Source organism: Sebastes umbrosus, chromosome 2 (assembly GCF_015220745.1).
Source record: "Sebastes umbrosus isolate fSebUmb1 chromosome 2, fSebUmb1.pri, whole genome shotgun sequence".
NCBI lineage: Eukaryota > Metazoa > Chordata > Actinopteri > Perciformes > Sebastidae > Sebastes > Sebastes umbrosus.
Genome location: NC_051270.1, coordinates 41,207,246 through 41,222,085, shown reverse-complemented (window position 1 = coordinate 41,222,085; position 14,840 = coordinate 41,207,246). Strand labels below are relative to the sequence as shown.

At 40.4% G+C, this 14,840-nt stretch overlaps 1 protein-coding gene across 1 annotated transcript in view; it reads left to right on the top strand.

Moving 5' to 3' along the window:
- samd4a (sterile alpha motif domain containing 4A) overlaps positions 1–14,741 on the top strand; it is a 102,561-nt gene extending 87,820 nt beyond the window's left edge. The window contains 2 exon segments of the mRNA XM_037794301.1: positions 6,226–6,309; positions 12,400–14,741. Coding sequence (XP_037650229.1) covers positions 6,226–6,309; positions 12,400–12,428 — 113 coding nt within the window. The 3' untranslated portion in view covers positions 12,429–14,741.
- The last annotated feature ends 99 nt before the right edge of the window (positions 14,742–14,840 follow it).

The window sequence follows — 14,840 nt, the reverse complement described above, 5'->3', positions numbered from 1 at the left end:
CTGGACATGTGGCAACTGTTGGATAATGTGATAAAGAGTTTGTCCAAACATAATAAAATGAGTTCATATTTCATTTAGTTTGCTAATAGCTCCATAATGTAATGCACTGGGACTGGGTTTGTTACTTTATAACAGAGAGAACAGGCGACAGATGGATCTTTATAACAGAGAGAACAGGCGACAGATGGATCTTTTAGAAGGTTTATTTTGAAAGATAAAAAGTTAAGAAAAGTAACGTTACAAATAGAAGATGTGTAAACATGCTTAAAAAACAGATGTGCTCCCAGCTGGCGGTACCGTGAGGTGGTCGGCTTGTCATTAACACGGTGTGTTTCTGTGTAACGTAACAGCTGATGTCTCTATTTCAGCAGCCTCGTTATGTTTGTTTAACGTTACACTACGTTGTCCGTCTCCGTCCCGTCATCTACCGCTTTATTCTTCCTCACCACAGACGGCCAGACAATGAGACATTAAGTCAGACTTAATGCTTAATGCTTAATGCTAACTCAACCTAAAGACATTGCAGAGGCATTTGCTACCTATTACAGAAAGTTATATAAAGAGGAAGATGAACCTCATAAAAGAGAAAAGATTGAATCCTTTTTTAATTCAATTAATTTGACTAGACTAACAGTAGATGAAGCCGATATGATGACGTCTCCCATTAAAGAAGAAGAGATCAAAGAGAATATTCTCAAACTTAAAAATAATAAATCTCCAGGGGTAGATGGCTTTCCTGGAGAATATTACAAAATGTTTGTAAATGAGTTAACCCCAGTTTTATGCACTAACGGAAGGAAACCCGCCTGGGTCATGGTCAGATGCAGTAATAAGTGTTGTTCATAAAGAAAATAAAGACCCGACTCAGTGCATGTCTTACCGCCCAATTAGCCTCCTCTGTGTAGATCTTAACATTTTGACCTCCATTGTAGCAAACATGATACAAAAACATATCAATAAACTTGTAAAGCCAGACCAGACAGGTTTTTATTAACAACCGACAGGGAACTGACAATGTCAGAAGAGCCCTTAACTTACAGTCAATTGCAGCCAAGAGGGACACCCCGTCACTGCTTCTCAGCTTAGATTCTGAGAAGGCATTTGATCGGGTCAACTGGACCTTTTTAGAACGGACTCTCAATTATATGGGCTTTAATGACACATTTGTTAAGTGGATTGAAGTGTTTTCTAAAAATCCTAGATCTAGAGTTAGGGTAAATGGACACTGCTCAGAATTTTTCCCTCTGGGACGTGGCACCCGCCAGGGAGATGCTTTATCACCCTCCTTGTTTGCACTCAGCATCGAACCGCTGGCTGAATTAATAAGAGCTAATCTCTCCATAAAGGGCATATCTGATGACAGAAATGAGCAACACAAATTGGCACTTTTCGGAGATGACATATTATTATTCTTAGAAAACCCCATTTCTTCTGTCCCCGCCCTCCTCCATAGCCTTAATGAGTAAAGTGCAGTGTCAGGGTACAAGGTTAATACAAACAAATCTGAGGCCATGATGATAACCGGGGACTGGCCTCCCCGACTAGACGACCTGGCCTCTTTCAAAAGATCCAAGCAGGGATTCAGATACCTTGAGGTTATTCTTACACATAAAACTACACAATTATTTTCATCAAATCACAATAAATTGATTAAAGAAATTAAAGGATCTTAACAGATGGGATGTGCTGCCACTATTGCTGTTTGGCAGGATAGAGTCAGTAAGGATGAATATTCTTCAAGACTAGCTTTCATGGTTCAATCCCTCCCCAATTTAAATGTAGTCAAACAGGTGTACATGAGGGAATACATGACTGCCCAGGTACAACTGAAATTGCCTATTTTTAAAAGGAGATGGATGTTACATAATATAGTTATAGAATACCTTAGTCAGGAATCTTGTACTTAATTGTCTTTGTATAATTTTTGTAGGTATATATGTGGGTGGATGTGGGTACACTCCATCCATATGTGGCGTTACTCTGTTTTAGTGTACATGTATGTCAGGTGAGGCCCAGTCTCAAGGCGGTTTGTTGTGTGATGATTAATTCCCTGTTAATTTGTATTAATGCCAATAAAGTTAAAAAAAAAGAAGTTAGATCTGATATTTACAGAGACAGATAATTATAGTAATATTTCATATTAGCATGTAGTTCAAAGCAAAGAACATTGATTGATACACAAACAAACACACACACACACACACACACAAACACACAGTCATTTGACAAAGGACGCCATGCCCCTGCAGTAGGGGTGGAACGGTTTGTGTATTTGACCCGAACCGTTCGGTTCAGTATGTTTGGTTCGGTCTGCAACCTCCTTTCGCCGTTATCCAAACAGCTGATTATGTCTAGTACTCGCACGCAGGGAACAGAAGCTCTGGAGCGTGAGTTTTACCAGGAAAGTTTTGGCAGTGCACCAGGAATAATCGCAGCGCTGTAGCGCCCAGTAGCTCATGATAGTCAAGCTAAACTGACAACGATTTGTGTCAAACTGTACGCCGACACTGTTCAACTGAAGTCGGGTTTATATGTGGACAATTGAAACATTTAATTACGACGGCATCACCCGGATGTGTCGATTAGTGGAGCGAAACAAAAGCAGACTGGACGGAGAGTAATATCTGATGCAACAACAGTGTTTATCACTGCATATACGACCACACTCCATCATAAACTATACAGAATTAATAATATCTAATGCTATAAGAGTGTTTATCGCTGCATATACGACCACACTCCATCATAAACTATACAGAATTAATATCTGATGCTATAAGAGTGTTTATCGCTGTAAATACGACCACACTCCATCATAAACTATACAGAATTAATAATATCTAATGCTATAAGAGTGTTTATCACTGCATATACGACCACACTCCATCATAAACTATACAGAATTAATAATATCTAATGCTATAAGAGTGTTTATCACTGCATATACGACCACACTCCATCATAAACTATACAGAATAAATAATATCTGATGCTATAAGAGTGTTTATCGCTGCATATACGACCACACTCCATCATAAACTATACAGAATTAATAATATCTGATGCTATAAGAGTGTTTATCGCTGCATATACGACCTCACTCCATCCTAAACAATACAGAATTAAAGCAGATGGTCAAAGAGCGTGAGCCTTCAGGTGTGAATGTTAGTCTGTTGTGCCTGCCCTGTAGAAACTAGCATAAGCAGCAGTTGAGGATTTACCAACAGCCTTAAAATGGAACATTACATTTACATTACAGACATTTGTGATTTTATTTTTGTAATTCATTTTTTCTTATTGACAATATGTCAGTATTTGAGTGCCTTAACTGTTATAGTAAGAATTATGACCAAAGAACCACTGTTGAATGAGCTATAAGCTCACAGCTCATACTGTGGCTCATTCATAAAAGCTCTGTTTTTTAGTATGGTTCTGGTTGAGCTTATGTTTCAATGTACGGCCTTAGTTTATAATTTTATCATATTTATATGAAAATAACAAAGGTGCATTTTTGTTTGTACTAATGACTGTAGAAGAGCTATTCTTTCAGTTAACATGTGTCAATGAAGAAGTGTATTTGTTCTTTATGGAAGCCATACTTTTGTTAAGGCAAACATTTGTTAACTTATTTTTGCCAAATAAATTAAAAGCATGTTGAAATCGAAATTGACTTCCTTGCTGTAACATTAATGTACCGAACCGAACCCAAAACCGTGACCCCAAAACCGTGATATGAACCCAACTGTTCCATCCCTACCCTGCAGTCACTGTTTAGATGTAGCATGTGTGTCAGTGGTGGAGTTAACGGTGTGGTATAATCTGATTATTGAGACAGCACTCTGCTTGAGTGGATAACATTGTCTCAGTAAACTGATCTGAATTAATTTCTTTTGTTTTTGCCAACTTGTCTGGTTAGAGTGCTCTGATCAGGATTTTTGGGGCCGGTCGCTTGAAGCAGTACCGGCCGATACCGATCACGGAATCTATTTGAAGCTTTCTATTTATTGTGCAGCATTATTTCCTTATTTATTTAACTATTATTATATTATTCTTATATTAATTAACTTGACAGTCAATTGGCCACTCTCTCAATCTCTCTTACGCTGATTTCACACCAAGCAGCAGCAAAGTGCGGCTCGCCGCTATAATGACCTTTTTCTGCTGCCGGGAGGTTTGTTCATGTGTTTCAGGCAGGATGAAATTCTTTGTAACATCGGTCACAGGAGTCACAGGATCTATTTACTGATTGGCTGCGGGTCCTCTTTGGCTTCACTTCGCCGCTAAAAGTTAAACTTTTCCCAACTTTTGTCTGACCGCACTTCGCTGCAGGTTCAAACAGCCGTAGCTTACTGAGCTCAGGAGCAGCCGCTGCCGCTTTTCATAGACATTGCATGGCAACTCGACGCAGGCTGCACTTTGCCACTTCTCTGGTGTGAATTCAGCGTTAGAGACACTCTCTCTCATCAGCCCCGTGTATACAGAGATCCTTCAATACTGCTGTAAAGAAGACCCCTCATTCGTCGGGTTCACTTTTTTACACTGAACCAACAAAGCCGGCATAATGCTGCCCCAGTTGTGATTTTAGATAGCATGCTGGCGTGACGTGTAACACGACAGCGTCGGCGTCTAGTGTATGTATAGTCCCACCATGATGGCTGTCCTTTTTACACGGACCTTGATTCAGCCCTGTGACTACCTCCGCTGCCGGCTTAGGGACGGAGCAACAATGTCCCATTCTACAAGGAGCTTTAGAGACATCATTGTAGCAGCGCGTACAGACATTTTCTTGCATGGTTTATGTCATCTGATCAGCTCTTTTGATCGGCCATTACCAGTAACAAGGAAGAAACAAGACATATTGGCTATTTTACACTTTATTCATTTAATCCACCGTCAGGAGCCTCAGTAGCGGTGGAAGATCCATACGCAGCCACAACAGCCTGGCACCTCCTCCTCATGCTGGTCACCAACCTGGTCACACGTTGCTGTGGGATGGCGTTCCATTCCTCAACCAGGATTCGTTGCAGGTCAGCCATCGTGGTTGTGTTGGTCACTCTAACACGTACAGCACGCCCAAGCTGATCCCACAAGTGTTGAATTGGGTTGAGGTGTGGACTCTTGGCAGGCCATTCCATTCTCTCTACTCCCACATTGTGGAGGTAGTCTGTGATAACCCTGGCTCTGTGGGGGCGAGCGTTGTTTCTTGGAGGAGGAAGTTAGGTCCCAGATTGTGGAGATATGGGATCGCCACTGGCTGCAGAATCTCATCCTGATATCTCACTGCATTGAGATGGCCTTCAATGATGACAAGCCTTGTTTTGCCAGTGAGGGAAATGCCCCCCAACATCATGACACTGCCCCCACCAAAAGCTGTTACTCCATTGGTGCAACAATCAGCATAACGTTCTCCACGTCGTCTCCATACTTTGACCCTGCCATCCAACTTTGGCAGACAGAACCTGGACTCATCACTGAACATGACATTCCCCCACATGTTCAGGTTCCATTGTCTGTGTTGTCGACACCAGCGCAAACGGGCCTGACGTTGAAGGGCAGTTATTGCAGGCTTCCTGGTAGCCTTATGAGAATACACTGTTTACCATTGGCAGAGTATTTTGGCAAATTTTTCTTGGGCGCTACCCACATAATCAGCTGTGCTGCTCATCCCACAAATGCATGATCCTTACAAGTTGGACATCATTGTGAAGGTAAATAAACAGGCTTTCCAACCATATAAAATACAATGACCATTAGCATTGTAACAACAGAGAAATAATCCACCAAACACAAGTTTCTGTACTTTGTTTTTCCAGTATATTTAGAACGAACATCGGCCGATACCGATCGGTGGCCAATCGATCAAAGCACCGTTATTGTCTGGTCACGACTTATTAAAAAAAGTGTGGGGGGAAGTTAAAGTATCATGATTCTGTTTGACTCTGATTAAGAGTGTGTGTGAAGTCATTAAACACATTTTATACAACTTTTCAACACATGAGGAACTAGTGGACACTGATATTTTACATACTGTAACTTCTGTCGTGGACGAGATCGACTGTAGAAATTGAATATTTTGTAATTTGACTAACGTTTCCTTCACCTGCTGACCTGGACCTGCTGTGACCATCATCATGAGGACATTTTGTCCACATCATTTGTTTAATATGAATACAATTTAATCACTAATGCTAATGTTGCTTTAATTTAGTTTTTTTTCCTGTACAGATCTGCAGTTACCAGTGACAGAGCCAGACATCAACAATCGCCTTGAGTCTCTGTGTCTGAGTATGACAGAGCACGCCTTGGGAGGTAACGCAAGTCTTTAATTGATCCTAATTATTAAACCGTAATACATCAAATGCAGTTGTTCCAGATATTAAATGTGGTTCAAGAACATGTAAGGCTCTCTCTCTTCCATTATTACATGAACACTATCCTGTCTGTGATCATATTCAGGATGGGATGTTTAAGTGGATCATAGAGTAATGTGGTCACTCGCATCCCGCCGTACATAATGATTATATTGTCCAGGTCTCTGTCCTTATTGTACAGACTGAATTATCTGAGCTGTTGAGAATGAATCCACTTTGGTTCCTGGCTGCAGTACTGTTTGATTTTAAAACTGTTTTGTGTATTTGAGTTCTTCATTTTGTCGCCAGCAATGGAAGACAAGAATGATAAGCAAAACCAAAAGTGTATCCCAACATTTTCCCAGTGTCACTCTTGATCAGTGGTTCCCAAACTAAACTGGGAAAAAAAAGTTAGTAAACTTTTGTTTGGTGGATTATTTCTCTGTTGTTACAATACTAATTGGCATTGTATTTTACATCGAGCATTTTGGAACATTTTTCTTGGGCGCTATCCACATAATCAGCTGTGCTGCTCATCCCACAAATGCATGATCCTTACAAGTTGGACATCATTGCGAAGGTAAATAAACAGGCTTTCCAACCATGTAAAATACAATGCCAATTAGCATTGTAACAACAGAGAAATAATCCACCAAACACAAGTTTCCGAACTTTCTTTCCTCAGTTTATATAGTGATCTTTTTCTTCCATCTAACTTGTAGAATATGTGACATGTGAACTAACATCAATATTGACCAAAATAAATAGACCTATTCTACGAAGTCCTGAGAAGCAAGTGAGAAAAAGTCTGCTCTAAATACTGTAGTTTTCTCTTCTGTGTTTATGACTCAAGAACAGGTCAAAAATGTTTTGCCAGGATAATCTTTCTAAGTTCCTTAAATGTTTTTTTTCATCTGTAAAACAGGTGAACATTTTTTTTTCTCAGGATCCAGTGTTTGTTGTTGTAATACTCATTTCGGCCACAAGAGGCTGAAGTGCACCACTGCCCCATGTTCTAAATAGGACTAAAAGCATTCATAATTTCTTCCAGATTAATTTTAATTTACATAATTCGCTAACATACAATATATGTACCTTGTGTTTAGTGTGTGTGGAGAAATTAAAACTCTCCTGGAAGAAACAACAACTACTCAGTACTTTACAATTTCTAGTAGGGATATTGATTTTGTATTCCTCAAAACAATATAAACAGATTTAAAACATGTAACATGCCAAAAACAAAGTGTCCAAAAATCATATCAGTTAGTGAATCATGTTTGGTTCAGGTCCCTTAAAGTTGATCGTAACACTGATCTTAAGGTCTATTCCAACACTCAGTCAGTTATCCTGTGAACAGCTTAAAGTCTGGAGGTTTCTTGCCCATCGGTAACTCCAGACTTGTTGGAGCCCATCAAGGGGTTTTCAGGCAGGTCCAAAACTTGCCAAGTTTGAAATCTGACAGCAATTCTTTCAGCCGAGTTCAGATCAAGAGGGAAATAAAATGGGAAGAGCCAGAAGAGAAAAGTTGGTTTTAGCAAAATCTCTCTCTCTCTCAAATAAAACTACTAAAATCTGAATTTTTAGAGATCATTTGAATTTTAAAATACTGCTCTCACCTTTAGCAATAATAATAATGAACTTCATTTATAGAGCGCTTATCTAAACAAAGTACAAAGCGCTTCACAGAGAGAAAATGAAATAAAATACACGAATAGCTAAATTAAAATAATAAACAAGATATTAAAAATCAATCAAATATACAGGCAGCTCAGATAAAATCAGGATATGCTTTCCGATAAAAGTATGTTTTTAGAAGAGGCTTAAAAGAAGACGCTGACTCCGACAGCCTTATTTCCTCGGGCTGGTTGTTCCAGAGCCTCTGTCCCCTGATTTTCAGCCTGGGCTCTGGAAGAGACACACCACACATTGTGGACTAGCTTTTAAGAAATAATGTGCAATTATTAATCTCAGACTTATGATTGTCATGAGATCTGAGAAAGAGACAGAATAGCCCACTAGATGAGATATAAGCATTTTTCTGTGTCGGTATAGATGGCGGACGTGGCCCGAGTCAAGCCAGTCAGTGGGTGTGCAGAATATTCCATATTCCCATGTACAGTGATTTTCAGTCTGGGTTAAAGTCGGTGCCAACTCCCCCCATCTCAAAACTCCACTGAGGTGAAGACAGTGGGCCTCAGTGCTCGACGCAGAGCGCTGGACAAGTGCTGCTTTGTGTGTGTGTGTGTGTGTGTGTGTGTGTGTGTGTGTGTGTGTGTGTGTGTGTGTGTGTGTGTGTGTGTGTGTGTGTGTGTGTGTGCGTGCGTGCGTGCGTGCGTGCGTGCGTGCGTGCGTGCGTGCGTGCGTGCGTGCGTGCGTGCGTGCGTGCGTGCGTGCGTGCGTGCGTGCGTGCGTGCGTGCGTGCGTGCGTGCGTGCGTGCGTGCGTGCGTGCGTGCGAGAGTAGGGTGTGTGTGTGAGTGAGAGAGAGAGTAGGGTGTGTGTGTGAGTGAGAGAGAGAGAGTAGGGTGTGTGTGTGTGAGTGAGAGAGAGTAGGGTGTGTGTGTGAGTGAGAGAGAGTAGGGTGTGTGTGAGTGAGAGAGAGTAGGGTGTGTGTGTGTGTTAGGAGTAGGTCGTACGAAGGAGTGCGTTTAACTGAAGAAACTCCTTATTTTGCCTCTTCCTCGTCTCTCGACCTAAACATCCAGCCAGCTATGGTGAGCTTCAGAACATAACGTGGTAACAAAATCCGAACCAGCTACAATACAATGTTTCCTGGGTGTAAAGAAAAGGATGTTGACATTTTTATACAGTATATTATTCTGTATTTTTTGCCGCGGTATTCATCAAGAGCTCACAGGGACATTAACCTACCCTTTCAGTATCATGATGGAATACAATTGTCCACCAGTGCGTAGCTTGATCACATTTCCCTCTTCAGCCACGCCAGAGGCAACAGCTGTCAGACTGTTGTTTTCCTCTGAAAGGCTCTATCAGTATTTTTACAGATGCGTTGTTCTCTCACCATGACAGTGTGGGCTCCGGCCCCTCGCTGTTCACCAAGTCAGAAAACGCCTCCAGCCTTCTTTACAAGCCGTTGATCACTACTCCTCTTTTTATACAGTGCTTACAATAATATAGCGTCTGACACACGGTCAGGAAGAAGGTAGAGCCATTATAAAGATAGCCAGGAAGACGACCAGCGTCATGCAGTGATGCAAGAATAGTAGATAAGAGATTGATATGTGTAATAAGTCAAATGAATGAAAACTGTGGTTGGAATTAGTTTACTTTATTTTTTAAACCTTAAAGCAAATTTGGGAGATTAGCAGGAAATCTGCTCAGAAGGCAGAGAGGCATGAAAACTAAAGACTTTCATTTGAGTTATACGGCCAGCAGAGGGTAATCTGAAGCATCTATAGATCCCTTTCTGTTAGTAAGCATGATGATGTACTGTATATCTGTGGACAGAGTGGAGGTGGAGGCAGAATCATTCTCTGAACATGTTAGGCTAAGTTCACACTACAGGACTTTCAAAGTGGTCAGATCTCTGTACTGTTCACACTACACAACTTGCTGTCTGGTAAACGTGAGTCTTTAGTCGTTGCGGTTTTCACACTACATGACTGACCGGTGACATGAGGTCACCTACTGTAAGATCTTTCAGCAGGAGGAATCCCCGATGAGGTCTCCAAACTACGTTTTTTCACAAAAACACACGAGAAATACAAATTACGTGACATCATACACAAGACACATTGCTGATGTTGTCACAAAATAGCCTGTTTCCACACTCTTTTTTACTATTGATTCCTCTAGGTGCAACAAGCATCAGCTCCCATCTTTGATCAATTCACACATGGCGAGCCAGTGCGGATTTGCTTCTGATCTGGGGCTTTTGTCGGGGAGTGGAAAATCAGGACTAAAGTGGTTTAGTGTGAACTAGGCATTAGTAAACATGATAACGCATTTCTGTGGGCACACTGTCGGTGGAGGCAAAACAATTCTGTGATCATGTTAGCTAGCGCTGGCCAGCAAGTTTTGTTGGCTTGTTTTTTAACAATGGTAAAAGAAATATGAGTTTTTCTGAATATGTATAATCACTCACTCTCAGGGACAACAAGTGTTAGTGTTAAGACGGACTAATTAAAAAGAGGGTGGTACAATATCGGCAAAGCATTTCAGAGATGGAGAGAAAATGTTGCTAATAGTTTAGCTACTGCTAACCCCAGCCAAAGGTTTGCTGCAACAGTTAGCAGAAGGCCAAACTATAAGCAACATTTTCTCTCTATCTCTCTAATAGTTTAGTCTATTAGCAACATTTTCTCTCTATTTCTCTAATAGTTTAATCTATTAGCAACATTTTCTCTCTATTTCTCTAATAGTTTAATCTATTAGCAACATTTTCTCTCTATTTCTCTAATAGTTTAATCTATTAGCAACATTTTCTCTCCATTTCTCTAATAGTTTAATCTATTAGCAACATTTTCTCTCTATTTCTCTAATAGTTTAGTCTATTAGCAACATTTTCTCTCTATTTCTCTAATAGTTTAGTCTATTAGCAACATTTTCTCTCTATTTCTCTAATAGTTTAATCTATTAGCAACATTTTCTCTCTATTTCTCTAATAGTTTAGTCTATTAGCAACATTTTCTCTCTATTTCTCTAATAGTTTAATCTATTAGCAACATTTTCTCTCCATTTCTCTAATAGTTTAGTCTATTAGCAACATTTTCTCTCTATTTCTCTAATAGTTTAATCTATTAGCAACATTTTCTCTCTATTTCTCTAATAGTTTAATCTATTAGCAACATTTTCTCCATTTCTCTAATAGTTTAGTCTATTAGCAACATTTTCTCTCTATCTCTCTAATAGTTTAATCTATTAGCAACATTTTCTCTATCTCTCTAATAGTTTAATCTATTAGCAACATTTTCTCTCTATCTCTCTAATAGTTTAGTCTATTAGCAACATTTTCTCTCCATTTCTCTAATAGTTTAGTCTATTAGCAACATTTTCTCTCTATTTCTCTAATAGTTTAATCTATTAGCAACATTTTCTCTCTATTTCTCTAATAGTTTAGTCTATTAGCAACATTTTCTCTCTATTTCTCTAATAGTTTAGTCTATTAGCAACATTTTCTCTCTATTTCTCTAATGGTTTAATCTATTAGCAACATTTTCTCTCCATTTCTCTAATAGTTTAGTCTATTAGCAACATTTTCTCTCTATTTCTCTAATAGTTTAATCTATTAGCAACATTTTCTCTCTATTTCTCTAATAGTTTAATCTATTAGCAACATTTTCTCTCTATCTCTCTAATAGTTTAATCTATTAGCAACATTTTCTCTCTATCTCTCTAATAGTTTAGTCTATTAGCAACATTTTCTCTCCATTTCTCTAATAGTTTAGTCTATTAGCAACATTTTCTCTCTATTTCTCTAATAGTTTAATCTATTAGCAACATTTTCTCTCTATTTCTCTAATAGTTTAGTCTATTAGCAACATTTTCTCTCTATCTCTCTAATAGTTTAATCTATTAGCAACATTGTCTCTCCATTTCTCTAATAGTTTAATCTATTAGCAACATTTTCTCTCTATCTCTCTAATAGTTTAGTCTATTAATTATGGGTAATTATGGTTATCAGAAGGCTAAGCTGAACTATTAGCAACATTTTCTCTCCTTGTTCAGTAGTTTTGCCTTCTCCTGATGGCTAATTACTGTTAGCAGGAGGCTAAGCTAAACTATTAGCAATGTTTTCTCTCCATCTCTGAAACGCTTCATTAATATTGTAGCAAACTGGACATATAAGTTGCTCTGAGACCTGAAATCTTTCTCTGCCCCAGCTTATTCAGTGTCATAGGAAAGCTGGAGCCTGTCCCAGCATGCACCGGTGAAAGACAGGGGGTTAGAGTTAGGAGCCTTCTCACTGTTCCAGTTTTATCTTCATCAGAACCCTTGATTCTACATCCACACTGTGATAATAACACTAACCCTATCTGAGGATGAAGTTAAACTCTAACACCCTTTCTTCTCTCTGCTGTTCCTCCTCAGATGGTGCTGACCGCACATCAACAATATGAAAGGAGGACCTGAGTGAGAGCAGGAGGACAGCGCGGGTTCATGAGGCTCTCTCACGAGGCTCTCTCACGATAAGTCACCTCGAGGTCACCAGCCCTCCTGTCCCATCTCCCTGTAGCCAATGGCAGAGCTGAACCAAAGGATCGGGCGGGATCCAAGAAACACGAGAGAGCCGATCATCAAACGGCTAACACAAGCTATCACATTGGCACCGTCCAACGGGTCGGAAACAAACACACTTCCTGCTCCGCCAGCATGCTCACCGTCGCCTGCGTCTGGGTGAGGAGAGAGAGAAAAGCATTGAACTCGGCCTGGACAGTGTGTGAACAGTGCCACCACCTAAACCCCCCCCCCCCCCCCCCACCCACCCCCACCCACCACTGGGAGGTCAGAAGCAGTACTGCAGTCCAGCAGAAGGGAGACGCTGACCTGTGGATCAGGGCCCAGTGAGACTGAGGCCCCTTTCCCTCTCCAACACCCTCTGGTCCCCGCACATCGACCACAGCTCGTGGCATCCTTCAGATCCATAACAGTACCTCAGACCCCAAAAACAAGACGAGACAAGCAGAACAAGAAGGATGCAGTTTGGGATTTCCTTGACTGTTTTCAGTGAGCATCCAGTGAGGAGATCTAGGGAAGGCCTCTCGCCCAGTAATGGGTGGCAAAAAAAAGAATCATTTATTTGTATTGTATGTATTTATTGTTTACATAATGATGCTACTTTCAAAGGGTACAGAAACATGTATGAATTTCAGGTATGAATTGTGTAATATTCTGTAAAGCCTTGGCTGTCTACCAGCTTTACGTCCCACGAGTAGCCATCACGCTAGTTTACAACCAACGTGCTTATTCTTTATTTTAGTAGCCAACAGCAAAGATGGCTTGAACATTTACAAAGCCAGAGAGAACAAGAAAGAGAGGAGGTAGAGCAGATGTGTGAAGAATGATACGAGGAAGACGTGGAGAAAGACACAGGAAGTAGTAGAAGAAAAGAATCAAGATGAGGTGATACTGGAAAGGGAAGCGGATGTTTAAAGGAGAAAGACATCAGAGGCGGGACCTTTGATCGGCCGAAGATGACGGGAGGAAGATGATGTCAAGTCTGATCATGTTGTGAGAGTAGGAGGAAGTGAGTTTTCCAGCGGTCAGTTAGTTTATCCACAGCATGTACTGTATGAAATCTTTGAGCCTTTGTAGGCGCGATACATTGAAAATGTAGGGCTTTTTTTATAATGGGAGATTAATATCGTGGGATCTGTCTGCATGTTCAGATACTGGGTTTAGTCATTTTTTCTAACGCAGGGTGATATGCTTAAGCTGCATGTTACAACGAAATATCTTTTCTGGAGGAAAGGAAGCTTGTGAAATGTGGGAGAAGATGACAGGAAAAGAAAACACAGGAGGTCGATTTCACTTGGATCGCGTTGCAACATTGGAGAAATCAAACACTGTCAATCAATGAAGGGTAGTTTTCCCAGAGATTGTCTCATTAGTGCTTACCTCCACCTGCTGGCCACACACAGTTATGGCAGGGCAGACGCTGAGGTCTATGGACACAGGCAGATCATCCATAAATCATTTATGAGAAAATATCAGTGCAGGAATCCCCTCAAAGATTTCCCGTCTAACATGGTCGTCTATCTGCTCTGTCGGTGCAGGCCTATGTGGAATTTCTTCTTTTTTTTATGAATCTCATGGTTATTCTGTGTCTTAATATTTATCCTCAGTTTATTGTGTCTGGAATACAGACTTTATAAGAAAAAGGTTTATATTGAAATAAGCTGGTTTGGAAACTCCCCTCTGTGCCGCTTATCACCTGAGCATGTGCACTGAGAGTCCTGACCCCTGATCAGTTCATCATCATCGAGGAGTATTGATTATTATTGTTGTTTAGTTTCTTTCATTAGTTTGTTGCAATTCTATAGTACTTCCTTTGTACCCTGCACTTGATAATGTGATACACTAAAATCCAAATGTTCAAGGCTCAAGCAACAGTTTTGTGCTTTGGAGCAAACTGAGCAGATTTGAAGAGATGAGATTGACACTCAACTGCAGAGTTTTGGTCTCAGTGGACAGAAGTCGAGCGTTAGAACCACAACAGGTGGCAAAGTTGAATCCCACAGCGTAGACGAAAAAGCTCCTGACGCCTCTCATTGACCTTAAATGATTTCTGTTTGTCTGACGGTGGATGTTGGAGTTGAAAATCTCTTCTTAAGTCACACGCGGTTAAAGGACCACACCAGAGTTTGTGCATGTTTTGGCCCTTTTACCACTTATAATGCTATTAAAATGAACTCGTATAGTCTTGACCTTGGGAAAGTTAATCCATAACAGTGAAGTACTTGTTGTTTGATAGTGCAGTACAGTGCACCTAAAAATGAATGTTTGGCGTGATGTTTGCTGTTCATGAATCA